The sequence below is a fragment of the Alternaria ventricosa genome (assembly GCF_023758065.1).
Source record: "Alternaria ventricosa strain BMP 2768 chromosome Unknown scaffold_18, whole genome shotgun sequence".
In the NCBI taxonomy this organism is placed as follows: Eukaryota; Fungi; Ascomycota; class Dothideomycetes; order Pleosporales; family Pleosporaceae; genus Alternaria; species Alternaria ventricosa.
This window is the reverse complement of record NW_026055698.1, coordinates 423,966-450,509: the sequence shown is the minus strand read 5'-3', so window position 1 is coordinate 450,509 and position 26,544 is coordinate 423,966. Positions and strand designations below refer to the sequence as shown.

Sequence of the window (26,544 nt, the reverse complement as noted above, 5' to 3'; positions counted from 1 at the left end):
CTTTGTTGCGCATAAAAGCTCTTCGGGTGAACCATGGTACCGTCAGTGAGTCACATCGTCTATGATCCAGACTTTGAACCCTCTCCAGATAGAAAAAGACATCGGTTTCGTCCACTTCAATTAGTATTATTCGATGTGTTTGTACTACGATTCCATGCTCGTGAAGATGGCCCTGGCCTGTTCAGCTAGTGTATGTTTCGCGTAGTGATACCTATGTAGTAGTCTTATTCTGAAGACTAGGCCCACGGCTTTCCAAAACATCTAGGCTTGATACGACTGCTACTGCATCGAACTTGAATGCAATGATTAGTTGACCACGGTGTACATTAACAGTTGATGTGTAATCTGCACATGCCCGACTAGACCTTTGAAACTCGGAAATATGGTGGGTGTTCCAGTATGAAGACATCCCATTCGCCGTTTCACTGCCGCCACCTTGAAGTGCAGCTCAATCACCCATCAGTATGCAACCTCTAGCCACCTCAACGACCCTCTTCAAAGATCATTTGTCGTACGAGCTTCCCCCTCGAGGTAGACGACATGTTTACCGCGGCGACAAGCTGGGGACTGTAGTCATCACCAAACCGGCTCGTCATGACCCATTGCTTGTCAAATCCGAGCTCATCAATGTGCTCCCCAATCTTTATGGCAATATACTGGTTACCAGAGCCTGGAAGCGTCCCCCACTCGTCGTCAGTCTGCGGGATGCGGAACCGGGAGCCCTCCAGTTCGTGTACTGGCCTGAAGTTGAATAGCAGCCACGGGGCTCCCGCACTTCCGTCGTCTCGGACTACTACAACGAGAACGAAGCCGGAGTCCAGCCACGGCATCTGTATGGGGGTCTTGTTGTCGTCGTGGTACTTCTTCCTTCTGGACTCATCGAGGTAGCACACTCTGCCTAGTTGCATGAATACGAACCCGGTGCCATCGTTACCAGTGGAGATGTTGCTGCTACTAGACTCGTCCGAGCTGTGCTCCTTACGTCTGTCTCCCGTCCACGGAACTGTCTTCGACAGGTTGATACCAAGGATACAATTAGGCATCGGCTCGCGTTCATCGTTCCCATCAATGTCGTGATCTTCCGGCCTCAACTGGAACAGGTCTGGCCTCAGACAGTAGTGGTAATTGCCATACGTTCCAATGTCGATATGAGAGTACAAGTCGGTCCCGAGTAGGTTGCATAGGCTTCCGCGCGAAATTGGGTCGAGTAAGTCCACTTCTCCTATGGCCTTGATGATCTCGTCGGCGCTTGCAGGCTCTGGAAGCTGTCGACTGAGCTTGGTCCGCTCACGACACCAGGCTTTGTACTTCTCTAGGCTGTCCTGCATCATAGCGTACGAAGTCAGCGTATTCATTACAAGCCTTTCGTACAAGGATATTCTTACATGATCTGGGAGCAAAGCCTCCATGCGCGCTTGAACCTTGGTTTCGATTGAAGGGTCTCTATGTAGGCGCGGGCTGCCGTCTGGGTTCTTGTAACCAGTCCTCGACAGATCTCGTAGCTCTGTGTAGATCTCCTTGCATCGCTCATCGGTCATCGTCATAGCAGATTAACTTTTGCAGTTGTCCCGCGTTTTGGGAATGGGAACGGTGTTTTGCGAATTACTTAATGAGTGATTCAGGAGTGTGGGCGAAGAAAGTGGTTGGTGCACTGAGAGTAGGTTGCTTAAAGACGGGCTGCTTGAATGTTGGTGATCGCAATTCACCATGGATCTGATCCAGAACTTGATGGCTATGCACACTTCTCGAACGAGTGGGTGTGGGTGCACACACAAACTGCTTGACCCAATAGTTCGATAGCTAAACGCAATTCGCGCACGCATAGCGCAAGCATCAACCCCCGACCACGGTCGTTGCAGGACCACAACCAGTTGTTACGGAAAGCTCATTCCACCCGACGTTCGCTGTTCTTTTTGAGTCGTGCTCAACGCTGCAATGAACCCTGGAAGAACCTGCCAAGCCTTAGATTGTTTTCTCGACAGCGCACGATGTGCCAAGTACAGCCATGAACGTCCGTAAGTGAGGGTCCTCATTTTTGATTCGTATGATCAAGATCAGGGCTCGTATCATTGTATCGTTTACACAGTTGACTCTGTACTCGGACTGAGGTGGGTAATTAACGAAGCATATCGCATCGCCAGCTGACCTTCATGCGTATCCGAAACCAGAACTTGGAAAATCGCAAGTTCGGAAAGTGGGGGAGAAGTTCGGACAGGCTGCTGGACAAGCAGCGGGATTGTTAGTTCCGTTTATCGGTATGGAAGAGACACAGGCTACTCCGTTTGAATTGATCAAGAACTAACCGTGATATTCCATCGTGACTTTGCTTTCCGGGTGATGTATGGGTTTTCGTCATATTGCAGCTGGGTTAGTCACGTATTACTACAAGCGGTAAGAAGGATTTCCGGTGATCTCACAAACCTCCACATAAGAGTAACGACTGGAACGGTACCCCAACTCAGGGTCGTGGCAGTTGCATCACAGATCTGCAATTGAGACTCGAGGCGTGTGGGGCCGCTAAGAGAGCGTTTTCAACGTTCTTCCACCATGGCGGAACACGATAGTGACGCGGACCCTGCGCGCGTTCGCGGTGGTGGGTGATGGTCTGTCAGCCTTGCCGTGGCGTAGTATGACATGCTTAGAAGCAGTCTGAACTGAAATACGGGTGTAAGTATCAGGCATATCCTGACATTGGGCGAACGCAAGTCTTGGTGCGGTAAGTTTTCGTGTGGCGTTGCAACGACGTAATAGCGCTGCAATACCCCGATCGCGACACCCTCGCGAAGGAACTGGATGCACTCAAGATGAGGGGAAACATGGCAGGATTAGTGTCTTCAGAGAGGAGCAGCGGCCGGAGTCACGATAGGTAGCTCGCGGGGTCGGGCTCTGAGCCGAAGTTTGGTTATCAGATGCGATAACCGCCGAGAGACCGAGGACCGGGCGGCGTGACAATGGCATGTTACAGAATTTGCGCGACTATGTGCCGAGAAGGTATGCGCTTCAGCTCATAGTAGTTGCGGTGAAGGCTGGTGGTGTAATATAACGCGTTGGGTGAGCACCGTGATCAGGAGATTGGGCTGATGCCGTGGGCGCAGCCAAGATGGTCGTGAGATGGTTTGATCTAGGTCTATGTCGGATAAAGTAGGACAAGACAAGTGGGAATACGAGCGGTTTCGGCGATGGGGCGCAGGCAAGCGTCATTCGGCAGAAGTGGGCGTTCGGGATGCTCATCTCAGCCTTGAAGGCGTCGTTGATCGGCAGTAGGAAAAGCGTCCGGGCGCGGCCTCTGTCGAACATTTGTCCATCACCACCAGGCCTCACCTCATGCCCACACCCTCTGCCACGGCTAGAATCCGCCCAATACGAATTATTCCACAGTCACTGTCCATCGTGTCACCGGTCTCGGGAATCCGCACGCGGCTGCCACTCGGTCGTGTTCGTTTGCCAGCCAGTCGAGGTGAGTGATGCCACGATCTGATAAGAAATTCGGTTGCATCGAAGCATCAGATAACCACCACCATCCCCCACATGCTCTGCGGTCGCACATCTCCGTCGTCCGCGGTTCAACAAGCAAGTGCGCCATGCACTCGTGCACCGCGCCTTGCTGTTGCATTGAATTCCCCAGGCCCATACCAAGTCAGCTCTTGCTAATCATGGTCCGCGCTAGCAGTCCCCTTTGTCGCGTCCCCGGCAGCACGCCCATCGCTCCTTCACCTCACTCCACGCAGGCACATGGCAACCTCGACAGCGACCATGCCCAGCCCCATCCCTACCACGGCGACCTCCCACCCTGACGACCCAATTCCTGCCGAGCCAAAGGAGATCCCACAGCTCTCGCTCCGGCCCTCGCCGGCACAGCAGTCGCAGCCGGAGCAGACCTCACCTAAGTCGTCCGGCGAATCCACGCTGTGGACCACCAGTAGCGATGAGTCCGAGGCGCCTATGACGCCAATGACGGAGCCCGATCAGGGTGTCGAGGAAGTAGTCGATAAGCTACAGGAATTGCCTACCTCGGCTGTCAATTTCTCTGGGCAGACGCGTCCTCGCCGCGCATCTACCACACTCATTTCGGACAACCCAAACGACATCAGACGGATACTGGGCGAGGGTGAGACGGCCACCAAGCTCATCAGCCAGTGCTGCGGTGGAGGATGCTGTCTGCTCAAGACACTGGCCCCGGACGCATCGTCGCCAAACTTCATACCCGTCGTCGTTCCCGACAACCATGCCTTCCGGAGCCTCAACCTCCAACTGGGTCCGCTCGCCCTCGACAGCGAGCTCACCGACACAATTCCGCTCCCTCCCGCCAACATGTCCTTCGAGCCCCTGCCATCCAAGGACACCAAGTACGTCTCGCAGGTGCACAAGACGCCGCCCAAGTACGTTCAGCCACACCCGCCCTACGAGGTCTACTCGGCACCGCTGTACCACGCACGCGAGTTGACAAAGCCGGGCGCTGAGAAGAGGACCATTCACTTCGATATCGACGTCACCGACTACCCCGACGAGGGAGGCGTCGACTTCAAGGTTGGTGGTGCCGTCGGCATCTGCCCTCCCAACTCGCAGGAAATGGTCGATGAGCTGTTCGATCTCCTCTGCATCCCCAAGTTTGTCCGCGACAAGCCAGTCACACTCAAGACGCAGACTGGAAGATGGCCGACCATTTGGGGCGAAGACCAAGCGCGCGAGCTTGTCACAACCAGACGCGAACTGCTGACCTGGTGTGCCGACATCCAGTCGCACCCGCCCACCAAGAACCTCCTTCGCGTGCTCGCCGAGTATGCCGAAGCCCACAACGAGAAGAAGATTCTGACATACCTCTGCTCAGCCCAAGGACAAGCAGCCTTCTGCGATCTCCGTACTACTTCTCACTTCACAGTCTCACAGATGCTCAGCGCATTCCCTTCGTCCAAGCCGCCGCTACCGCACCTCCTCTCCGTCCTCACTCAGCTGATGCCTCGATTCTACTCCCTCTCCAACGACCCACACATCTCGTCGGCGCGCCCCGGCCTTCCCGGTACCCGTCGCCTCATCGAGATGGCCGTCACAATCCATGAGACACCCGATTGGCATGCTGAGGGTGCTACACGCACAGGTGTAGGCAGTGGCTTCATGGAGCGCATGGCACACGCCTTCATCACAGCCGAGAATGAAGGTGTCGATCCCCGCAGCATCCTCGATCTGCGCATCCCCATGTTCCGCGGGCTCATGGCGAACCCGCTGTCAAAGCAATTTGGTGGTGAAGGCCCCATGGTGCTCATCGGAGCGGGAGTTGGCATGGCTCCTTTCCGTGGTTTCATCCTGAACCGCCTCAAGAACGCCAACTGCGCCAACAAGATCTGGCTCATCCAGGGTGTCCGAGACTCCATGCTCGATGAGCTCTACTCGGGCGAACTAGGCGACCATGAACGCGAAATCAAAAAGGTCGTCCAGAGCCGGAAGGTCAAGGTCGGAGGCTCCAACGAGGTCAAATACGTCCAAGACGAGGTGCGAGTACAGGCTGATATCGTCTGGTTCGTTATCAATGCTCTCGACGGACGTATCTTTGTCTGTGGCTCTAGTAAGGGCATGGGCGAAGGCGTCGAAGAGTCTTTGATCGATGTCGCGATGCAAAAGGGCCGCCTGAGCGAAGCGCAAGCGAAGGAATTTTGGGCCCGAAAGAAAGAGGACGGACAATACATTGCCGTAAGTACAATTTCCGATCATGCCTACCTCAAAAATACTAACGAACACGTAGGAAACATGGTGAACATGCCCTCTCTGAACATCTGTACATACAGTTACGGCTTCCCTTTCGCGACCGCGTCTCTATCCTTATCGCTACCACATTGCCACGGCGTTTGAACAAAAGGTGTTCTTTACAAATCATACAGGCAGAACAAACATTGGTACGCACTTTCAGTCGAGGTTGGCTGTTCATGGCCTCTTCGTTTTCTGGGTTGGGATATTCGTCATCACATTAGAAGGACATGCGCGCAAGAGCATGGCGTTTGTCAAAGGTTGGGAACAGGCAATTTGTTTGCGTTATTACTATTGTCAAGTCTATATCATCAAATCATATGTTGTTGATAGTGGGAAGAGAACGTAATGAGAGATGTTATTACAAGTTGTGGTCTTCTGGTGTCGAAAGCTTGGTGCTTGAGTGAAAGCTGGTATCTTCCCAGTGCGTTTGACAGTATTACTAGGGGTGGCTACCGTTTATGTCGCATCATATAAAGGAATTCCTCGAGGTAGAAGTATACGTTACTTCGTGAACTATCTACTCGTCAGAATTTAATACAACGTACGCCCCACGAGTCCAGGCCACCTCTAGTAGCATACCCTCTTACGAACGTGCACTGTGCGCCAAATCACTCTTTGTCATGAATCTTATGAGTTGATAGAGCCTATCTACAATGCAATAGTCCGGGTTGCGCATCACATGTTGATCGTAAGCCTTGGTTTCAATGTGTCTCAACCATGGTTCTCAACGTTCGCTACTTTACAGCGTTTTAGCACTGGGGTGCAACGAGTTCAATCACTTATATCGCATCTACCAAAACAGCATCGTTCCTCTGTTCTTACACTCTCCATAACGACTAGGACCCCTCTTTGATACGCAATCTCAGGAAACATTATCCTCTAGCATGGCAAGCCAACTCCCAGACGAGGTCCTTCTCCAGATTTTGCACTATCTTCCTAAAAGTGTCAAGCATCCTAACCCCCAAGCCGACTTACTGAATGCGCTCTCGACATGCAAGCAACTGGCACCACTTGCCCGAGAGGTTCTCTTCTGCGCACCAATACTGTACTCAAGTAAGGTCGACCACTTCCTCGCTTCTCTCTTCCAGTACCCAGACCTGCGATACAAGATCCGCAGCCTGACCGTCGAAACGAAAATCCGTGGAATGTGCATAGGACCGAACCCCATTCCAGCACTCGATCCAGACCTACTATCGAAAGCCATCAGCCATATCAGCACACTAGACATCGATCCTCTGACGAAACAACACTTCGCCGAATCCCTGTATGCCGGAAACGAATACGATGGCCCAAGCATCCTCCTCAGCCTCGTGCTGACCATGCTACCCAACCTGCAAGAACTGTATCTCGGGGGCTCGATACTCTACAACTTCCCCTTCCTCCAACCCCTGCTCTACCATAGCAGCCTCTTTCCAGCCCACACCCCCGATCTAGGCGCCCTCCTCCCTCTCTTCAGCCACAAACTCGTCGTACTTGAACTGCCCAACGACTTCCGCACCTCGCCTTCCAGCAGGTCCGACTATCGGGGCTCTGTGCATGGTATTCCGAAGTATTTTCCGAAGTTGCGCACGCTTGTGCTGCCGAGTGATAACGTGGTACATGCGTACTACAAAGAAGTCGTGCCGTCCAAGCTCGAACGGCTTATCCTGACCGACTGTCTCGGTAAGGAGGCAGAAAGGTGGGTGAAGCACGTAGCCATGGCAAAGACAACGCTGTTTCCCAACCTGGCAAAAGTGAGCTTGTATCACTGCTACCCTGGAAATGCCGCTAAAGTGGCGTCACGGGAGTTTATGAAGAAGATGGGTATACTATGTAAGTTTTCCTCCTCTTGAAGATATCATGGTCGACGTTTTTTTCTAACAGTGTCCGGTAGTCTACCAGTATATTCCACTCTTTCATCTCTGGAACACCAATGAGTTTTTCCACCCATGGATGTATGGTGGTGACGAGCTTGATCTTGCAGTGGTGGATATGGATGAAAGAGAACGTAGATGGGATAAGGTGGAAAGGGATGAGAAGAAGAAGCGAGAGGCTAGGAAAATTGCATGGGGTGGAGTTGCAGGCATGCGGAACAACATGGAATTGTAGGAAGGATATGCGCTTGTATTCTTCTTTTCGTACCAGGACTTTATCATCAGTAAGGCCAACGGGCCATTAACGTATTGTTTCGTTAGTACGTTCGCTACAAGCGGACTTTCCCAATTCTACCCGACACCAGGCCAACCTGTGTACAGTCAGTTTCCACATCCTTATATCGAATCTCTCATCCAAAAACTTACTCCAAACAGTCGGCCCATCATTAACCTTGGCAACATTAACTCGATCCCCCACCCTCCACACCTCCTCCCTTCCCTTCCCCCAAAACCCATACCGTCCAAAAACCGGACTCCACTTCGCCCCAACATCAATCCTGCGATCCTTCTGCAGCCGTTTCAGCACCTCTCCACTCGGCCCCTCCCCCGGTTTCCCCGTCTTGTAGTCAATATTGATACTCTTGCACCTCACACAGTTATGCGGAAGCAAGATCTCCGTACCCCCTTTCACCGTAACTTTACCCCAGTAATCTTCTTCGTACGGTTCATACGCGCCCTCCACAACGATATTAGGACGGAACTTCTCGATGTCCATGGTCATTCCCTCTGGTAGCCGGGAGGAAACATCATCGAGACTTGTTTGCGAGCAGAACAGATACGGGGCGCAGTCTGCGAAAGTGATTTTCCAGGTTTCTTCTGCTGAGGGCTTGTGCAGACCCATTGCTTTCTCCACGTAGGAAGCAGTGAACGGGACGTATGTCGATAGGAAACGGGTTAGTGGCGAGGGTGCAGCGGGCTGCATGTCCTGGAATTGGACGGTACGTCGATTGGTACCTAAGTAGACGAAGATGACTGGGTACCCGAAACAGGATGTGAACCAGTCGTTGTACTTTTCGGGCATTAGAAAGGCGGAGGTGGGGCTGGAGTGCATGTCGATGTTGATGGGGGATAGCTTTTCTATGTCGGGTTCTAGCGGGATTTGGATGGATTTCGCTTTTGATGAGTCGCCATAGGCGATGTATTTGACCGTGATAGTGTCATTGGACATTTCTTGGAGGAATTGCGTCATTTCGGGGTATTTGGCTACGGCCATGTTTTTGTAGCCTTCTTCGGTTTTTTGGAGTAGCATGAACGAGCCTGGGTGATTTTAACATTTTTCCAGTGTACAAGGGATGTGGGAAGCGTACGGTCGTGCTTGAAACCATGAGCAGTGGCAACGGCTTCGGTAACCTTGACAGCCCGTAGCGACTTGATGGGATAGATGTATATCTAGCAGTGCTTTCATCAGCACACGATCTCACTCATCTTATAATAATCTAACATACCGCTGAGATCTTCATAGCTGTGAATCGCTGCATCAACGGGCTAAGAAGGTTGAGAAGTTGATACATGCCGAATGGCACGACGCAAAGTGCGGTGATGATCCATATCGGCGACACCTTCTCCATGTTGAAGCTGTGTTCTTCCTCCATGCTGGCTGATCGAACCGTAAATATTAAGAAATGGAAGCAACGGTGGTCTTGGAAGTTGGTGGGTGCGGCTGCAGATGCACCCTGACCCACGTGCACGCCTTACCAAGGCGCCAAGACATGTCAAACCTACTTAAGTAACCTCGGCCATCGGTCATCATCGAACCTGTAGTGACACGCAATGGCGTCAATGTCATACGGCAGCAGTACGAGAGCTGCATTGGGACACGCATTCCAAGTACTCAAGAATGAGATGCACTGTGATACCTACCTAGGTAGATGTTCACAGTCTAAAGCAATCACGGCCTTACCGTGTCAGCTTTGGAGGAAACGCTCTTGGGCAGCTTGAATGAGCTTATTTGATATTGTTCATCTAGTCGCGGTCCTACGATCTGGACCCTTACACTCTCTTTCCGAACACTCGGAACCGCTTCACACCTCCATCCGGAATAATCACCAACTTCGCATGCGTGTAGCCCCTGCCAGCCACCTCCTTCAGCTCAGCTTTATACTCATGCTCCTTATCCGGACCCGTCTTCTGCGGCTCCAGAACCTCAACCCACTCCTTATCATCATGCGAAGGATCCTTGTCAAAGCTTCCAGCAAAGACCTGCACCTTTTGCGGGAAGTTTCCCCTAAAGTGCGCAGTGTCGACAACAATGTGATCGATTTCGCCCTTTGCGCCTAGCCTCACAATCGTCCAGTCGACGTGCTCGCCACGCGTGCGCTTAGTCTCCCATCCGTCACCCATGTCTTTTCCGCGACCAGGGAGGAGGAGATTGTCTTTTGTGCCGAAATGTTGGTCTGAACACGCTGTTGCGACGCCTCCCATGACTGTTGCTGAGAGCTCGAAGATGGCATCTGCGGATTGGGGGAACACCGGCACGGCGACACCGTAGAGGCGGAAACGCGCAATACCACCATCGGGGTACATGAGGAGCCGGACGTGGGTGTACGCCTTTTCCGTGAGGTTTGCCAGCTTCCATCCGTGCCGTTGGCTCGGACCACACTCCTGCTTTGACAGAATTGTCTCCCAACCCTGGTAGCTTGGCTTCTTCACCTCTTCTTCCTCTTTCTCGTCCGTGATAAAAGCACCCTCGACGGCAATTTCTGGTGCATGGTTTCCGTTGAAGTGTGCCGTGTCAATCTCGACACCTGCTACTTTTCCGCTGGCAGTACCCAGTCTCAGTACCACCCAGTCGGCAGGTTCAGTGTTGTGACGTCGGGTTTCCCAACCGTCATACCAAGCTCCCGTATGTACGAAGACACCAGGTTTACGGACTGCTGGAGTCGGCGTTATGAGATTCTCGGCTGCAGCGAAGTATTCATCGCTGCAAGAGAGGACTTTAGAACCAAGAGGTGCAGATATGAGATCTTCATGCTTGTTAGATTTTCTGTCGAAATGCGAGGGTTATGGGCTTCCCACCAGTGTATTGGGACTTGAAAGTACTGTCGATCTCATCAATTGGTATCGATTGCGCAGTGTTCGTGGCTACGCTTTTGACATCTTCTGGTGAAATGGTGCGAATCTCCATTTTGAGAGTATGATATGCAAGAAGGATAAGAAGATAATTGCAGTACGCTGAAGAGAGTGAAAAGTAGGAAGTTTGTTTTGGGATTTAGCTGACTACCAAGAAGTTATGGCGGGGTGGTGGAGTGGTGGGGTAGCCAGACCCTGCGTGCCAACAGCTGCTGCTGCTATCGGAATCCGCCGATGCCTTCGCCGACTCGATGGATATTGACGGGCCGATCACGGAGTGATACCGATAACTAGATAGATACCTTACATAAGACTCTCATTATCGACAGTCATTCAATGTATTGCTTGTAAAGTGTTTGACTCCTCTCGCTGCGAGATGTGCCGATGCTACAGTTAACGCGCTGTTTGCCCGACGGGCCGCACGATAGGGAAACAATTGATGTTTCAGTAGTTGACGCGAAAGATTGGAGTAATGATAAACAGATCTATACATAGCCTGATACTATGGTAATATCCAACTTGTGTGCTGTTGCACCCTTCACCTCCCAACGGAATCAGCATGTTCTTGCGGTTGCAGCCGAAACGTCTGTCTGCATCCTCAGATCTGGTGTGCGTGCCGTGGGGTAATTGATGGAGTACTCCTCTTGGACCGTTTGCCGGACCAGGTGCCACGTGTGTATCCAAGTCATCTGCGGCAATGCAACAAAGAAAGCGACGGTCAGCAGCAACGAGATGTTGTAGAGCGGAACTTGAAAGAATCCGGTCTTCGTCTCAGCCAAGCAGTGTGGACGCGACTATCAAGGTTTCAATTAGCAGGGTTCGCATTACTGCTGATCTTCATTTTCACCCATAGCTCGGATCGTTCCACTGCGAATCTGAATAGTAAGAGCTCCCGTTCTTGTTGTTGCCCCCATTCAAGTCCAACTTGGCCATAAACTCCGGGGGTACGGTGGGGATGTACTTCCGCTCTCGCTCTTTGTTGACACCTCCAAATCCAGCACCGTATGTGATGAGCATGTCTGTTGATGTTGGTAGTGAGAATGGCAGCATGTATGACGGGTCTAGAAGAAGCTCGTCCGGTGGTTCGTCCTTCTCGTCTTCTTCAGACATACGCGAAGGCGCAGGCGACGGCTCGATAGGCTTTTCGGAAGTAGGCCTGACAGGGGTAGTGGGTACGGATTCCGATGCTGGCGGCGGATTAGGCGACTTGGTACGTGCGGCTTTACGATCAGCGGCAGCTTTTTGTAGGTGTACAATGTATTTGGAAGCGCTTTTCGGAAGGCCCTTCTCGCCAACTTCGGGCCGGTAATATTTCGCGGTGTGTAGTAGCTGTTGAGGCGACAGACGTGTCAGCTGTTGTAAAGTCCCCACGAGCGACTCCAGGTCTTCTCCAAGTGAAGAGAAGCACTGAAGCCATTGCAGAAGCTGAACCAGAGGCTCGAGATGACGTTTAGCAGCGTCCGCGGTGTTCTCGCCGGTAGAAGTCATGGAGCCGTTCTCGTAATGTTCGGGTTGCCGGTTGTTGGAACGAGCCCAGTCTTCGAGCGTCGAGACGTTCATGCGTATTTGCATAGCTTTTGTCCGGGCAAGATACTTCCGGTTCGACATTATGCGGTTGAAGACTTCGGCAGAAAGCCAGTAAATGAGCTGCGATAGCACCTGCGCAGCAATGACAGAGTGCACATCATACAGATCGAGGACAAACAGGGTGGATGATAGAAGAGAAGTGATGTTTCGCGGTGATGGCTGTGCCCTGCGCTTTGGAGATGGCGGTCGGAAGCGTTTTTCGAGAGGTTCTAACGGTTTCGCCTTGGGTTTGGAACGAAATATTTTCCATTCGTGCTGGAACTGTACGTCTTCGAAACCAGGCATGGGCTCATGGTCGAGCATTGCTTGATCGAGGTTTTTGTCCATCCTGCGCTCAGCGTCACGGATAATCAAGATGAAAATCTCATTGATGAGTTCTGCCATCTGCAGTTGAAACTCAGTAGTCGCACTCGTGAGCCCGCCGTCTTTCTTGAGGTAATGCAAAAGCAGTGTCGCATTGGACATCCAGAAGGCCAGCACAGTCATATCCCACTGGTGCTTTTCTACAACGTCGTTTATCTTGTTCATGGCAGATACCAACAGGGTCTCCAGAAGTTCCGGGTTCGCATGATAGTGTGCGTAGCGGGCACTCAGGAAGAGTATGTTTGCGGGAACTGGCTTTTGCGACGGAGAGCGCTGCGGCGTCATGTTTGTGATGATGATGTCCAGTATACGTTCGAGCTCGCTTTCTTGGAAGACAAACATCTGGTCGTTGAGACATCTGTCCCAGATGAACTCTTGCGCTTCCTCTTCTGGTTCTTCGGGCGACTCGGGCTGTTCGTCCAAGCCGAGGTTGCCGATATCAACCTCGAGATTGAAAGCGCTCTCCATCATCATCCGCCGTTTCAAGTCGTTCTCCTGCATTTCTTGCTCAAAGCGGTCCTGGGAAAATCCAGAGCTGTAGAAGTCGTCGCCAACACCGACGTTGCCAATCGCGTATCCGCTCTCGTGTAGGTAGTCGGACAGCTCGGTATTGGGCTCCACGAAATCGAAAGCAGTTCTACCTCCAGAAGACTTGACATCTGTCGATGCGCCGTGGTCGAGCAAAAGTTTGACGATGGCCTTATGCCGGTTCGTCATGGCCCACATGAGCGGCGTCCAGCGATTCTTGTCCTGCATGTCAACAGTCGCGCCCTGCTCGAGAAGTGTAGCCGCCACATCCTCGTGTCCGAAACAGCTTGCGTAGACCAGTGGCGGCGTGCCTTCAGCGTCGACGCCGTTGATGTTGATGTATTCCCGGGTTTTCCCATCTAGCAGCCGCTTTACCCTTTCCAGCTCGCCGTTGGATGCGGCCAATGTAAAAAGTCCTTGCAAAGCCTCTTTCTTTTCCTCGTGTGACAACTTGTCATCGGCGACAACCTTGGCTTCGTCGCCTGCATTGTCGTTCTTGAGGCGCGCCTGGTGGGCCAGCATCTGCACTAGGCGACTATCGCTGTCCTCGAGCTGCTGCATGTCTTCGTCGCCAAACGTCGGGTCGTCGAGCGAGAGGTTGAAACTGAGCGGGCGGGCGGGCATAGGGGTGGTGAGAAATTGCGACTGCCCTGGACGACGTCAGTTCATCGTAGTTGATTGCGCCTTCCCTATCCGCCACTTACCCTGCCAGGCGTCGTAGATCTCGGTTTCCTCATTCATGATGGTGACAGGTCGCCGGTCATTGAGGGAAGTGGGCAGGTCCGAGGGGAGCTGTCGTGGCCTTTGGGGTTCCCCAAGGTCGCCTGAATAGGCATGCTCGTGGTCGGGCGAGTCCATTGTGTGACATTGAATAGGGTGGATGTGGAAGGATGTTGTTTGCTATGACAGCGGCTACCTCTGCGGAAGATGCATGTGTCAAATGTCGAGGGATGCCCGGTCGCCTGTGGTGGGGCAACTTCAGTCCAACGGCGGCAGGCAGGCAGAGGGTGGTATGGGGGCGGAAGTCGGTCGCAGCGGGAAATTGCGACTACGCGTATTGCTGACCTGCGCGGCGGTTGTGGTAATTGTGCAGCGTCGGTATTCAGATGATGCAGACGGCACTACTGGCCCTGAACCACGATGATGTCGCTACCAACGGCTCCAGCCCGAGGGCTAACGCGCCAGGCCGATCTTCCGCTATGCCAGATACAGCCGTCCCAACTTGCGCGGGGGGTGTTCCGCATGTCAGCCACACATGGTTCACGTTGATATTCGCTGCGGCTGCATGCTTGGTTTTGGTTTCAGAGGGGGTTGGGCTGGGCAGAGAAACGTTGCTTTTGCGTGCGGTGCGTTGGGCGCAAACTTCCGCTACAGCGCAGCGAGCCCATGTCGATTATGACGTCTAAGAACAAGCGCGAAGTCTGAGCGCATCTTCGCAGTCCGTCTGCTGTGGCTGGAATACCATCAGTAAGCACTCCACATGCGCGTCTACTCCCTCTAGGACACTGGCATCAACAGCCTACCGGACTCTCCTTTACGCCCCTCCCGTCGCTCCCAACACCCTCGACGACCGCGCTCTTGACATGGCAGTCGCGCCCCGCTGATGTTGTGATGGATAGATCGAGCGCCTGGCGACTTTACCCTACACATTGATTCTCTACATCCCACCCAGAGCATGTCTTAGATCCCTGGCGGTTTTCAACATCGGAAAGACATAATGACTCGATCGGAAGGAGGCGGGCGCACGCAGCACTTCTCGCACATCTTTGCGCGTCTGCAGGAGCTCCAGAACTATGGCTGGGACACGGACATTGAGCCCTTCCACTCAGTAAGAGGCGTCGCATGTGCTCAGGTTGTCGCTGCAACATGCTAACGTCGGATAGTCGTATGATAACTGGCATTTCTTCGGCTACGAGAAGCAAGCGCCCCGGCAAGACCGCCCGCAGTCAAGAGAAAGGAGCGCCGTAACCTCCCCCACCTCTCTCAAGCTGTCGCATTCGCCCGACTCCCTCACCCGAAACCGACCAAACTTCACTCGCACCCACCGCAGTTCGGGCTCAGACGTGAGCGCCTCTACCGTACAAACACATCGCACCAACACTACCGCCAAGGGCATCGCGAGAGAAGGCCGGCCCGTCGTATGCCGCGTCTCGCAGCAGACTCTGCGCCTCGAGCGCGAGTTCCAGCTCGCCAAACTCGTCGTCAAGGAGTCGGATCCAGAGTGCAAGCACTTTGCTCGTCCCATAGAGTTTGTGAGATTATCCACCAAAGCCGGCGAGGAACCTCTTGTCGCCAGCATATTCGAAGCCCCTGGGCCCAACTATCTCCAGGACTTGGTGAACTTCGGTCCCAACTTCTGGAAGGTGGGCGGTCATGGACAAAGCGGTCAATCAGAGGCTTCATTGCCCAATCGTGGTATACCTCTCCTTACCTTCCTCGACTTTGCCGTCGGAGCAGTCGAGTGTCTGGAAATATTGCACCACGGTCACGAAATCGTCCATGGTGAGATTCGAGGCGATGCCTTTTATTTTGCTGAGAACGGGACTGTCAAGATGATCAACTTTGGATCGGGCGCAAGATCTTTCGAGAACGGACTGACAAGCGCGGGTTGGAGTACACTGTCAAAAGAGACTGGCATCGAATTGAAGTTGGCTTTCATATCCCCTGAACAGACCGGTAGGATGCCTGCTGAGCCCGACACAAGAACCGACATATACAGTCTCGGTATCCTCTTTTACACGATGCTCTGTGGCCAGACGCCATTCGAAGGCGCTACGGCTCTCGATGTCATGCAGAACGTCATCAGCAAGCGAATACCTCCAATCTCTTCCAGACGACTAGATATCCCAGAGGCTCTGTCCGAGATTATCCAGCGTATGACGCAGCGCAATATTGAGGATAGATATCACTCCACTTCCGGCCTGAAATTCGATCTCTGTCGTATCCGCGAGCTCCTTTACGATGGAGATGTAGATGGGTTGAAGGCCTTCCATGTAGGCACCAAGGACATTAGTTGCTTTTTCAACTTGCCCCTCAAACTCATCGGGCGTGAGAAAGAACGCAAGACTATAGTCGACGTGATAGAACGCGTCGCGAGGCATCGTCGGAGTAACGTCAAAGCGTTGCAAAGCCTGAGTTCAGGTTCCTCCTTTTCGGATCAACGACGAGACCTGCAGTTTGACGATATTATTTCCGAGAGCACTAGCTCGAGAGGCTCCGACAGCAGGCTGAACAGCGTTTCGGCAGATGGCCCTGTATTCATGGACAACGCTCGGTCGATGCAACAGGGCTCCCAGGACAGTGTTGCACAATCAGAATCATCAACAGCTGAAGGAAGTGTGGACAGTCGGCCCCAACTGCAATCCGCAAGCCGAGGCCGTTCCAACAACAGCATTGAAAGCACTGGACTCTATTCTCGCAGCCACCAATCCAACGATGGCCTAAGGACTCTAGCCAGCACGCGAAAACTAAGGCGCAAGGCGCGATGTGAGGTGATAGCCATCGCCGGTGCTACCGGATTGGGTAAATCCCGTCTCGTGCAGAGCGTACAGAGCACGGCAAGGAGCACTGGCTACTTCGCCATGGCTAAGTTTGACCCCGCCAAGAAAGCACCATTTGACCCCATTCTTCGGCTGATGTCTTCTTTCTTCCGCCAAATATGGTAAGTCCTTTTGAACACTACTCCCAATGCTCGAAATTGTACTAACATCAGCCAGTATGTACAGACCTTTCAGAGATTCTTGTTCCCCTATAGCAGCTACTAACTTACATCTCTCTGTCCAGTCAGCGAGGCGGACGTAACGACGGAATTTCACCAGAGATTGCGCCATTACCTCAGGAACAGTGGAGTCTGGGCGGTGCTACGAACCTACCTTGATCTACCGGAATGGCTCTTGAATACGAACGGAAAGAGTCCGCAACAGAAGGACGTGGAGCCCACTAAGGATCTGACTCGACGGGCATCTTCTCCTGCCGTTCACTGTGGATCAGCTGGACATACTGCCGAGGCTTGGCTACGAAGCGGAGGTGCTTCGAAATCCTCCAGATTCATGAATGTCTTCATAGATGTTCTACGACTGCTGGCAATGCACAAGCTCTGCACATGGAGTTTGGAAGACGTTCAGTATGCCGATCCCGAAAGCGCTGAGCTGATCCATCACATCGTGCAAGCTAAAATTCCGCTTGTTCTTATGCTCACGTACAGCGATGAAGAGACACTACCCCGAGAACTCACCCCACTACTGCGTCACGCTACCAGAGTACAGCTTCTTCCGTTTGTAGAGGCCCAGACGGCCGACTACGTGGCGGAGACGCTTCATAGGGACCATCAGTATATCCTTCCTCTAGTAGCGGTGATTCAGGAAAAGTCTCGAGGCAACCTCTTCTATATACGCGAGATACTGGACACTTGCTATCGAAAACGGTGCGTTTACTACGAATGGCGCGAGAACAACTGGGTCTTTGACCTAGACAAAGTCTTTGCCGTTTTCGAGAGTCCAGAATATGGCTCATCCGTTACGACTGACTTTATAGCAAAGCGGTTGACGGAATTACCATCTTCCAGTAGGAAGCTCTTGGCGTGGGCTTCTCTCTTAGGTGGCACTTTCTCGTTCGAGCTTCTGCAGAAGCTCCTCCAGCCTACAAACAAGCCCGCAGCTCATGGGAGGTTACCACTTTTCGAGAGAGACGAGTGTGCCGTCACAGCCCTCGATGCAGCACTGAAAGCCTACGTACTCATGCCTGCTGAACAAGATGCTCGATTCAGATTCAGTCACGATCGGTATCTTACAGCGGCTGTGAACTCCCTCGACAAGGAATGGGATACGCAGTTGATGCACTTCACCATTGCCAAGATGATAACTTCCGGCGAGGAGTACAATGACGACTCAACGTCAGGTTCCAAGGCTTTGTACATGCAGAGTCGCCACATCTGTCTCGCTGCAGAACTGATCAAGACCAAGGAGACAGTCCGAGCTCCATTCCGTGATATGCTGTATCAAGCTGGAGAAACCGCATGCGAGTCGGGCGCGCGATCAACTGGCATCTACTACTTCGCACACAGCCTCATGCTTCTACAAGACGATCCATGGGACGACAATAGGCCGGATGTGTCCTACCAAGAGACGTTGCAACTCTTTGTGCGCTCGGCAGAATGCTATTGGCACCAGGGCATGTTCGATGAGGCTCTCAGCTTAATTCGGACAACCTTCCAGCATGCCCGCGATCCCTGCGATATGGCTAGTTCGTTCATTCTACAGTCCAGGGTATTTGCTATTCGCGGCGACAGTTTCGGGTAAGTAATGTTTCACATCCCTTCCGTGTATGCGCCTGGAGTAGGTTGCACGTTGCAAGATAGCATAACCTTTGAGGGCCTGCACGTGTACCTGTTGCCTTCCATCACTACAGCTATCGCGACAGTTCGCTAACCACCACCCATAGTGCGTTCCAGGCTCTCAAAGACTGTTTGTCTTTGCTCAATTCCCCTATTCCTCCGACAACATGGGAGGCGTGCGATGCTCAGTTTCAGCAAATATATGGCACGCTTCAGAACATCGATAAAGAAGAACTGCTCAAGCGGCGTCCGTCTCCTGGTGACCGTGTCCTGATGACTATTGGGCCTGTCTTCATCGAACTTCTTAGTGCGGCGTTCTGGTCGAACAGCCTGCTTTTCTATCAGGCGACGCTGAAGCTTATCACGATCCATCTCGAAAAGGGTACCATGTCACAGGTTGCCCTTGCATACGTGCATCTGGGCACTGTTGCGGGCGGTCGTTTCGGAATGACAAACTTCGCAGTCGACATGGGTGCGATTGCAAAGCGAATCTTTCAGATGGTAAGTTCTAGCTGTACGAAGTGCACGTGAGACATATACTGACTTCATACCTCTACCTCTGCAGTTCCCCGAAGACTACTACACCCTGGGAAGAGGTCAAACTTTGCAGCCAATGTTCTTGGGCCACTTGGAAGCGCCTGTAGGCGATCTGATACCGAGCTTGGAAACAGCTTTGCAGGCTTCACTGACTGCTGGCGATCGAATCCTCACACTTCTAAATCTTGGTGTACAGGCTCACTTTAGGGTCATGGCTTCATACGACGTCGCAGAATTGGAAGCCTGGATTGAGGAAACACCGCTGGATATGCGAAACTGGCAGAAAGACATGCGTGGCGGAGTTTTCCTCATGGCTGCTCGTCAATATGCAAGAGCGCTCCAGGGAAAGACTGATTCAAGCAACGCTCTATCCCTCCTCTCAGACCACGATCACAATGAGGCCGAGTACATTGAGTTCCTCGAAAACACGGCCAGCAACCCCAAGCGTCCCAAGTCTATATATCTTGCAACCAAACTGCCGTTGTTGGTACTTTTTGGTCATCATTCGGAAGCAGTGGCTCTTGGGGAGACGTTACTTCCGATGCTGAGCAGTCTCTGGTCCGAAAGACTCAATTACTCGGCCAGATACTACTTATCGCTAGCATACATGGCTGTTCTCCGAGAAAAGCCCGCTCATGGCCGAAGGGACCAGATGTTAAAACATGTTCAAGAGACCCTGAAACTGCTAGAGACATGTTGCACCACCACTGATGTCAACTACCGGGGCTGGATACATCTTCTTAATGCCGTCCTCGGAGATGTCAATGCCGACCCACAATCAGCGTTGGAGAATTATGAGGCAGCCATGGAACATAGCGAACGTTACGAGTTTGCTTTGGACGAAGCGTTTGCTCTCGAGCTCTACACTGGATGGTTGGTAGACAAGAAGGCCTACAGGGCGGCTCGACATTCTTTGAAAGACTGCATCTCGGTATATCGGAGGATGTCAGCTTACGGAAAAGCAAATCACGTCGCGAGTCGGTACGAGTGGTTAGTGCGTAGCGGCGCCTCGCTCACCACAGTAGACCAAGCTGTACAAACCTCCATCGTAGACACGGGTAACACGGCCTTCAGACTGGAGCAGAATGATCACGATCAATCTCTGGGCGCGGAGACTGCAGTCGATCGAACACAGAACTGGATTGTCCCGGAAACACGGCGCCAAGAGTCAGCTCCAGCTCTACACAATGGTCTCTCAGCTGTCGGTCTTGACATGCTAGACCTATCTTCAATCTTGGAATCGAGTCAAGTCTTGTCTAGCGAGCTCGTCGTCGATAAATTGATGGCGAAGATGAGTACCATTTTGCTCGAATCTACGGGCGGTACCTTATGCGGCATAGTGATTGAAGACTCGCAAATCGAATGGTCGATCGCATGCGTTGCCACCAACGAGCCCGACAACGACAGCGGGGTCTCTTCCGGCGTCACATCCTTCCCTGCCAGTCAACCTTTAGATACCGTGGACGATGTTGTTGCGCGACAAGTGACGCTCTACACACTCCGTTTCCGAGAGATAGTGTTCGTACAGAACCTACTAGAAGACGACCGCTTCTCAAACGTTTCCGATGCCTACCTTCAACGGAATCCTGAGGGGAAAGCAGTCATCTGCATCCCGATTCTGCACAGCGATCATCTTCTTGGTTCAATATATGTCGAGGGCCCGCCGAATTCGTTCACTGAACGTAACACTCAGGTTCTCCGATTACTGGTCAACCAGATCTCCATCTCCCTGGCCAATGCACTGCTTTTCAAAGAGGTGGAAAGAGTATCAGCAAGCAACGAAGCAATGCTTGAGATGCAGAAACGCGCTTTGTCACAGGCGCGGGCCGCAGAGATCAAGGCGAAAGAGGCTGAAGCCATAGCTGTGCGTAACATGAAGCTCAAGGAAGAAGCCGCGAAGGCAAAGAGTCTGTTCCTTGCCAACGTCTCGCACGAGTTGCGGACTCCCTTGAACGGCGTGATTGGCATGTCTGAGCTGTTGAAAGCTTCACCGCTGAACTCAGAACAATCCGGATACGCCGATTCGATTCGAGTCTGCGCCGATACATTGCTCTCGATCATAAACGACCTTTTGGACTATTCCAAGCTCGAAGCTGGCAAGATGAACGTCTTGGAGATGCCGATTTCGTTGAACGAGACGATTACTGAAGTCGTCCGCGCTCTGGCCTACACGAATGCCGAAAGAGGCCTCAAAACCATTGAGCAATTGTATTTGGATCCAGAGATGCTCGTCATGGGTGACCCTGTCCGACTGCACCAGATTCTGATGAACTTGTTATCCAACAGCTACAAATTCACGCCACGTGGGTCTGTCACTGTCCGCGCTGTTCTTGACCAAGAGACAGATGACTGGGCAGATATAACTTGTAGCGTTATAGATACCGGCATCGGTATCCCAGACGAACAGAAGCAGAAATTGTTCCTCCCTTTCTCGCAGATAGAGTCCAGCTCCGCTAGGAGTTACGGTGGCACTGGCCTTGGTCTGAGTATTTGCAAAGCCCTGATAGAGAACGTTATGCACGGTACAGTACGTCTCGACAGCCAGCCAGGCCAAGGTACAACGGTCACGTTTTCGTTACGGTTCAAGAAAGTGCCGAAAGCGCAAGCAGGAAGTCAGCAGCAAAGGGCACGAGAGCCAGACCCTATGGCTAGGTTCTCAAGCCAGGAAAACAATGGCCATGAGCAATTGTCGGGTTCCTGCATCGATCTTTCCACGATACCCAGACGAGAATTGCGGGTCTGCATCGCGGAAGACAACTTGATCAATCAGCGCATCGCGATCAGCTTCGTGCAAAAGCTTGGCTTCAAGTGCGACGCGTATCTCGATGGATTCAAGACAATCGATGCTCTTGAGCGTGCTTCGGAGAACAATCGTCCCTTCCATCTTGTTCTCATGGATGTGCAAATGCCACATTGTGATGGCTACGAAGGTAAGGATTTGTACTCGCGTCTTGGCTAGCACATGAATACTGACTATGTGTAGCTACGAAACTGATCCGCAAGCATCCCAATCCCGAGATTCGAAATGTCCTCATCATCGCCATGACCGCTTCCGCTATCCAAGGCGACCGCGAGAAGTGTCTAGAATCTGGTAAGTTCCGGCAGCTTGATCTACGTTTGGGACATGCGCTGACTTAGTAGGCATGAACAATTACCTCGCGAAACCTGTTCGCGCGCAGACGCTCAAGGCGCTACTGGACTCATACCTGAACAAGAACAACGAGGTTGAGGAAATCCCCAATCTCGCGATCGAGGCGAAGAAGCTGGTCAAGCAAGCCTTGAACGAAGCTGAAGCGCTGCCTGATGTCACGAGTGGACACCAGGATCTCGAGCAAGAAGTACAGAATGGAAATGCTGCAGACGCTGGGAAGAAGTTGGAAAGACCGTCCAGTGTTCGTATGAGCACCACCCAACACATATTACCCAACGGCAAGACGGAGCCCGTACCGCCTTCCGAGTAAACCGCATTTTCTTGGCCAATGTAACGACTGACGGGTGGATGTTTTGTTACTTTCCGAGTTTCCGTTCGCGTCGTTATAGGCCGGTCGTTCCTTGCATTGTATGGCGTTCGGCTTACAGAAGGAAATTATGGAGGACTCCATCGTGTTCCAAGTACATTGTAGCATCCTCACAGGCAGCGCTTGGTGATCGAATATTCGCTGTAGTGCGAATTTGAATACATATCCGTTCGTTCTGTTCATCGTCTTGACTCATTCATCTATTCGTCAAAGCTTTACTGTGCGGGGTCACAACACGATGCAATGACGGCCCAGCATGCACACACTCTCAGAACAGTCATTTCGACGCGTAAGCTCATAGCACGAGCAACCTCGCAGCATCATTGTGCTCGCCGGATCATCGGCCAAAGCACGACTTGGCGTCAGCTCCTTCCCTGGCCAGCGTGTCGCCGTCTCCACTTTAATTAACGCCGAAAAAAGCCGCGCACCCTGCGGCGCAGTGACTGAACCACGAAGTGGCTCATGAAGTGGCTCAACAAAGCGGTGGCACAGTCGCTACCAATAGATCGTCACTACAGTCAGCGTTCCGCGACACAACTTTACCACCTTGTACAAACACCGGTGGTGAGGATGAGTCTACCCTCGCAGATCTGCATATTAAAAAAGGGCTTGCGTCGGCGGCCCCTTCCCTCCTCTCGGCTAACGGGATGTGCGTCAATTGGCCGTGGGCGCAGGTTAGCCGGCATCCACGGTTGAGTTTGTTGGCAGAGGGTTGAGTCTGTGGTCTTCCTTCCTGTTTTCCGGGTTTTCTCTTTCATGGGTTTCAGCTTCTTTCACCATACGTATGCTCTAGGAACTGAACATTCACAACGATAACGCTTGATCTACCTCTATTTGTTCTACTTGGACTAATCATCATCTTGACTACCACACGAAAAGACAACTGAGTTGAACATGGACACGGACACCATGACACGACCATCTATAGAATCGAAGCGACATCACACCTGGAGCCGCCATCGCAGCGGAAGCCACTTATCCAGCAAGCCATCCTCTTCACACCTCTTCGAAGGCACCGACGCTGTGCTCCAAAATCACAAAGTTGCTCTCCAACGGATCATAGAAACGCACCACGCTCTCGAACTGAAATACAGCCACGCCGCAACACCAACGAGCACCACCAGCGACCGACCGACTTCATCATCTTCCTCGATCTCCTACGACCCCTTCACAACAGACTTCGGCGACCTATCTATACCCGACGCTGAAGTGCACACTTTTCGCTACCTGCTTTACAGATGGGACGACAAAAGTTACACACTTGACCCAGAATTCGACAAGGCGATCGAGCGGCGAAGAGAAAGTTTCGAAGAAGCGGCGATCAAGCATTTCATCAGTCGAGTGGCGCTGTGGGATACCAGTGAAGAGGAACAGACGCAGTCACGGAGCGTGTTTGCTTTTCTTGGCAGGCGGAGGAGATCGAGGGCGAAGAGCGATGCGAGTAGGATGCTGGGTATCGCGGAGACGGTGAACGAGGATCCTGGCTTAGACGCGTTGAAGGAGGTCACTACGAGAGAGGGGTTGGCGCAACTACTCTGGACGTTATTGGCAAAGGATGATCAGCCGGCAACCGCGAAGCTGAGAAGGGAGTGCACGCAGGCGTGTCATGAGTGGTATCAGGTGAAGATTATTACAGATGGGTCGAGGGACAGTTGAGGGGAGGTGTTTCTTCATTGTCCGGTTCGATGCTGTAAAAACTGTGGCTGTTCATACCTTCAGATACACTACATTGGTAATTGATCGTGGCTCTCGGGTTCAGAAAAACGCAAATTCGTGCAACTGTAACGAAGTCCAGTGTCCTTGTTCTTTGCTGTACCCCAGTGATGTCATCAGCACTACCCGATGGGTTCCGCTTCCGATCGGAACCAATCCCGTCACACATCTCAAGCTGTTGTGAAACAAAGTCACAAACACGATCACGTTCCATCCAACATGCCTTTCCTCCGCGTCGGCTACAAACGCTTTCACTACACCGACTTGAAACCGCAAGATGGGAAGACACGCGAAACACTCATCTTCATGCACGGGCTGGGCTCTTCGCAGAATTACTATCAGCCAGTAACTGGGAGCTTGGTCGAAAGTGGATTTCGCTGCATTACGTTTGACAACACAGGGGCTGGTCGATCAACGTACACGTTTGTCGAGCAAAGTATTGAGACGCTGGGAGAAGATGTGATTGGAATTCTGGACGCGCTGAAGGTCGACAAGGCTGTGTTCGTTGGGCACAGCATGGGAGGGTACGTCAGCAACCTTCAGAAGCCTTGGAAGACGCGACTGCAACGGCCACGACAACTGACACGTCTCTAGCATCGTCGGCGCATACCTTGCGGCTGAGCGAAGTGACCGCATTGTAGCAGCTGTTCTGATCGGCCCTGTATATCCCAGCCCTGAGGCAGGCCCCCGCTTTCACGAACGGATAGAAACCGTTGCAAAAGACGGTATGCAGCCCATGGCAGACAGCATCCCACATGCTGCAGTCGGGAAGAACGCGTCTCCACTGGTCAAAGCGATGATCCGCGAGTTATTGCTATCACAGGATCCAGCGGGTTATATTTCCAACTGTCGAGTCATTATCAATGCAAAGCCGCCTCAGTACAGCAAGATCAGCGTGCCCGTACTCATCCTGGCTGGTGAGGAGGACAAGAGCGCACCGCTTGAAGGGTGCAAGAAGATGTTCGAAGAGATTGGCAGCAGCGAGAAGAGGTTGGCGGTTATGGAAGGAGTTGGGCACTGGCACTGTCTTGAGTCTTATGACGAAGTTGCGGAATTGATTGAGGGGTTTTACGACGAGATGCTATAGGCAATTCGTACTGGTTATTTCCGAACGACCCGCGGAACGGGGCACGCACTCACGGAACTGTAGGGTAGTGGAGAAGTTCTGAGTTCGTTTCATCGCACAGGCCCGTTTGCCTGCGAGTCAAAAGGGAGAAGGGTACCTGCCAAGTCATACCGCCTTTCTGTGATGCTTCGCACTGAGTTCGCAGTGTGCGCATTGTGCCTGCGTGGTGGAGTGGAAGAGGGGTTCGTGAGGCTACCACGTGCGAGCCGATCTTCCAGACGACCCTTGCGATGACTAGCTTAGCGACAAAAAAGCTGAAATGCAGACTCATCTCCGCGTGCGAGTAGGACGCAATTGGTGGTGTTGTGCTGCCGCATGACATAGCCATTGGCGGCGTCCCTGGCCCGATCAGCTGCAGCATCTGCATTGGATGTAGCCTTGGCGCATAGGTCCCACCCTTCAAAGAGCGTTTGCAGCGGATAACTGTAAGCAGTAAGGCAGCGGGCCGCGCGCCCACAAGACATACATGTGGTCTTTACAGCCTCTCATTCGTGTCGGAAAGGGCTGTCGAAGGAGTGATGTATTTTAAGGTGGTGGTGGTGGTTCAGGGTTCTGCGCCGGTACCCGCCGCAGCGGTTTGGTGTAATCTTCCCTGACGCCCCTCTCAGCAATGCCCGCGACGCCATGCGCAGCGCTTCATTTGGCATTCCTTACTTTTCAGGCTCGACATTTCCGCGTGCGCTTGCCTGAGTCGAGCGTGGTCATCTTGGCCCGATGTCGCTGGCCTGCCGTTCTTTGATTTGATTCGGTCCTTCCCGCCGTCCGTGCAGCACTCGAGGTTGTGCCGGATCGACTTGTCGGTAGACGAGGCTGCCACTCGCGTCTATTCGACATGGCCTCGCGCCCTCCTTCCCTTATCACGAGCCAACCCGAAGTGATCAGCGTCCGAAGATGTGTGTGTGGCCTCTCACGCGCTACCACATCATCGCTGGCATGTGAAAGCCGACGACATCATACTTGAATGTTTTGTCCTCTGCCCCCCATGTGCGACTCTGATTGTGACATATTTAGTGCATCTGTCATGCTCCGTCTCGAACGCACGGAAGCTAGTGAAATCCTTCTCCAGTTTAATCGCGCCGCTAGTCTTTTCACACGCCTAGTCTATTCAGGCCCCGG

At 52.6% G+C, this 26,544-nt stretch overlaps 8 protein-coding genes across 8 annotated transcripts; 4 read left to right on the top strand and 4 right to left on the bottom strand.

The window, feature by feature from the left end:
- Nucleotides 1–482: 482 nt before the first annotated feature.
- On the bottom strand, nt 483–1,538 carry J4E93_008846 (uncharacterized protein; the record flags this gene model as incomplete). The annotated part of the gene is made up of 1 exon (XM_049346743.1): nt 483–1,538. The coding sequence occupies one exon, from the start codon at nt 1,536–1,538 to the stop codon at nt 483–485; it is 1,056 nt and encodes a 351-aa protein (XP_049196163.1).
- A 2,194-nt stretch (nt 1,539–3,732) lies between these two features.
- Nucleotides 3,733–5,749, top strand: J4E93_008845 (uncharacterized protein; the record flags this gene model as incomplete). The annotated part of the gene is made up of 2 exons (XM_049346742.1): nt 3,733–5,685; nt 5,738–5,749. The coding sequence occupies 2 exons, from the start codon at nt 3,733–3,735 to the stop codon at nt 5,747–5,749; spliced, it is 1,965 nt and encodes a 654-aa protein (XP_049196162.1).
- Nucleotides 5,750–6,421: 672 nt separating this feature from the next.
- Nucleotides 6,422–7,830, top strand: J4E93_008844 (uncharacterized protein; the record flags this gene model as incomplete). The annotated part of the gene is made up of 3 exons (XM_049346741.1): nt 6,422–6,430; nt 6,609–7,554; nt 7,616–7,830. The coding sequence occupies 3 exons, from the start codon at nt 6,422–6,424 to the stop codon at nt 7,828–7,830; spliced, it is 1,170 nt and encodes a 389-aa protein (XP_049196161.1).
- A 116-nt stretch (nt 7,831–7,946) lies between these two features.
- Nucleotides 7,947–9,247, bottom strand: J4E93_008843 (uncharacterized protein; the record flags this gene model as incomplete). Its single annotated transcript, XM_049346740.1, has 4 exons — nt 7,947–7,966; nt 8,022–8,912; nt 8,963–9,044; nt 9,101–9,247. 4 exons carry the CDS (start codon nt 9,245–9,247, stop codon nt 7,947–7,949), a joined length of 1,140 nt encoding a protein of 379 aa, XP_049196160.1.
- A 397-nt stretch (nt 9,248–9,644) lies between these two features.
- Nucleotides 9,645–10,779, bottom strand: ALC1 (Allantoicase; the record flags this gene model as incomplete). The annotated part of the gene is made up of 2 exons (XM_049346739.1): nt 9,645–10,618; nt 10,671–10,779. The coding sequence occupies 2 exons, from the start codon at nt 10,777–10,779 to the stop codon at nt 9,645–9,647; spliced, it is 1,083 nt and encodes a 360-aa protein (XP_049196159.1).
- Nucleotides 10,780–11,567: 788 nt separating this feature from the next.
- J4E93_008841 (uncharacterized protein) lies at nt 11,568–14,060 on the bottom strand (the record flags this gene model as incomplete). Its single annotated transcript, XM_049346738.1, has 2 exons — nt 11,568–13,852; nt 13,907–14,060. The coding sequence occupies 2 exons, from the start codon at nt 14,058–14,060 to the stop codon at nt 11,568–11,570; spliced, it is 2,439 nt and encodes an 812-aa protein (XP_049196158.1).
- Nucleotides 14,061–14,919: 859 nt separating this feature from the next.
- J4E93_008840 (uncharacterized protein) lies at nt 14,920–22,532 on the top strand (the record flags this gene model as incomplete). Its single annotated transcript, XM_049346737.1, has 7 exons — nt 14,920–15,030; nt 15,086–16,863; nt 16,990–18,495; nt 18,642–19,035; nt 19,100–22,001; nt 22,055–22,162; nt 22,213–22,532. 7 exons carry the CDS (start codon nt 14,920–14,922, stop codon nt 22,530–22,532), a joined length of 7,119 nt encoding a protein of 2,372 aa, XP_049196157.1.
- Nucleotides 22,533–24,521: 1,989 nt separating this feature from the next.
- J4E93_008839 (uncharacterized protein) lies at nt 24,522–25,389 on the top strand (the record flags this gene model as incomplete). Its single annotated transcript, XM_049346736.1, has 2 exons — nt 24,522–24,826; nt 24,897–25,389. The coding sequence occupies 2 exons, from the start codon at nt 24,522–24,524 to the stop codon at nt 25,387–25,389; spliced, it is 798 nt and encodes a 265-aa protein (XP_049196156.1).
- Nucleotides 25,390–26,544: the final 1,155 nt, after the last annotated feature.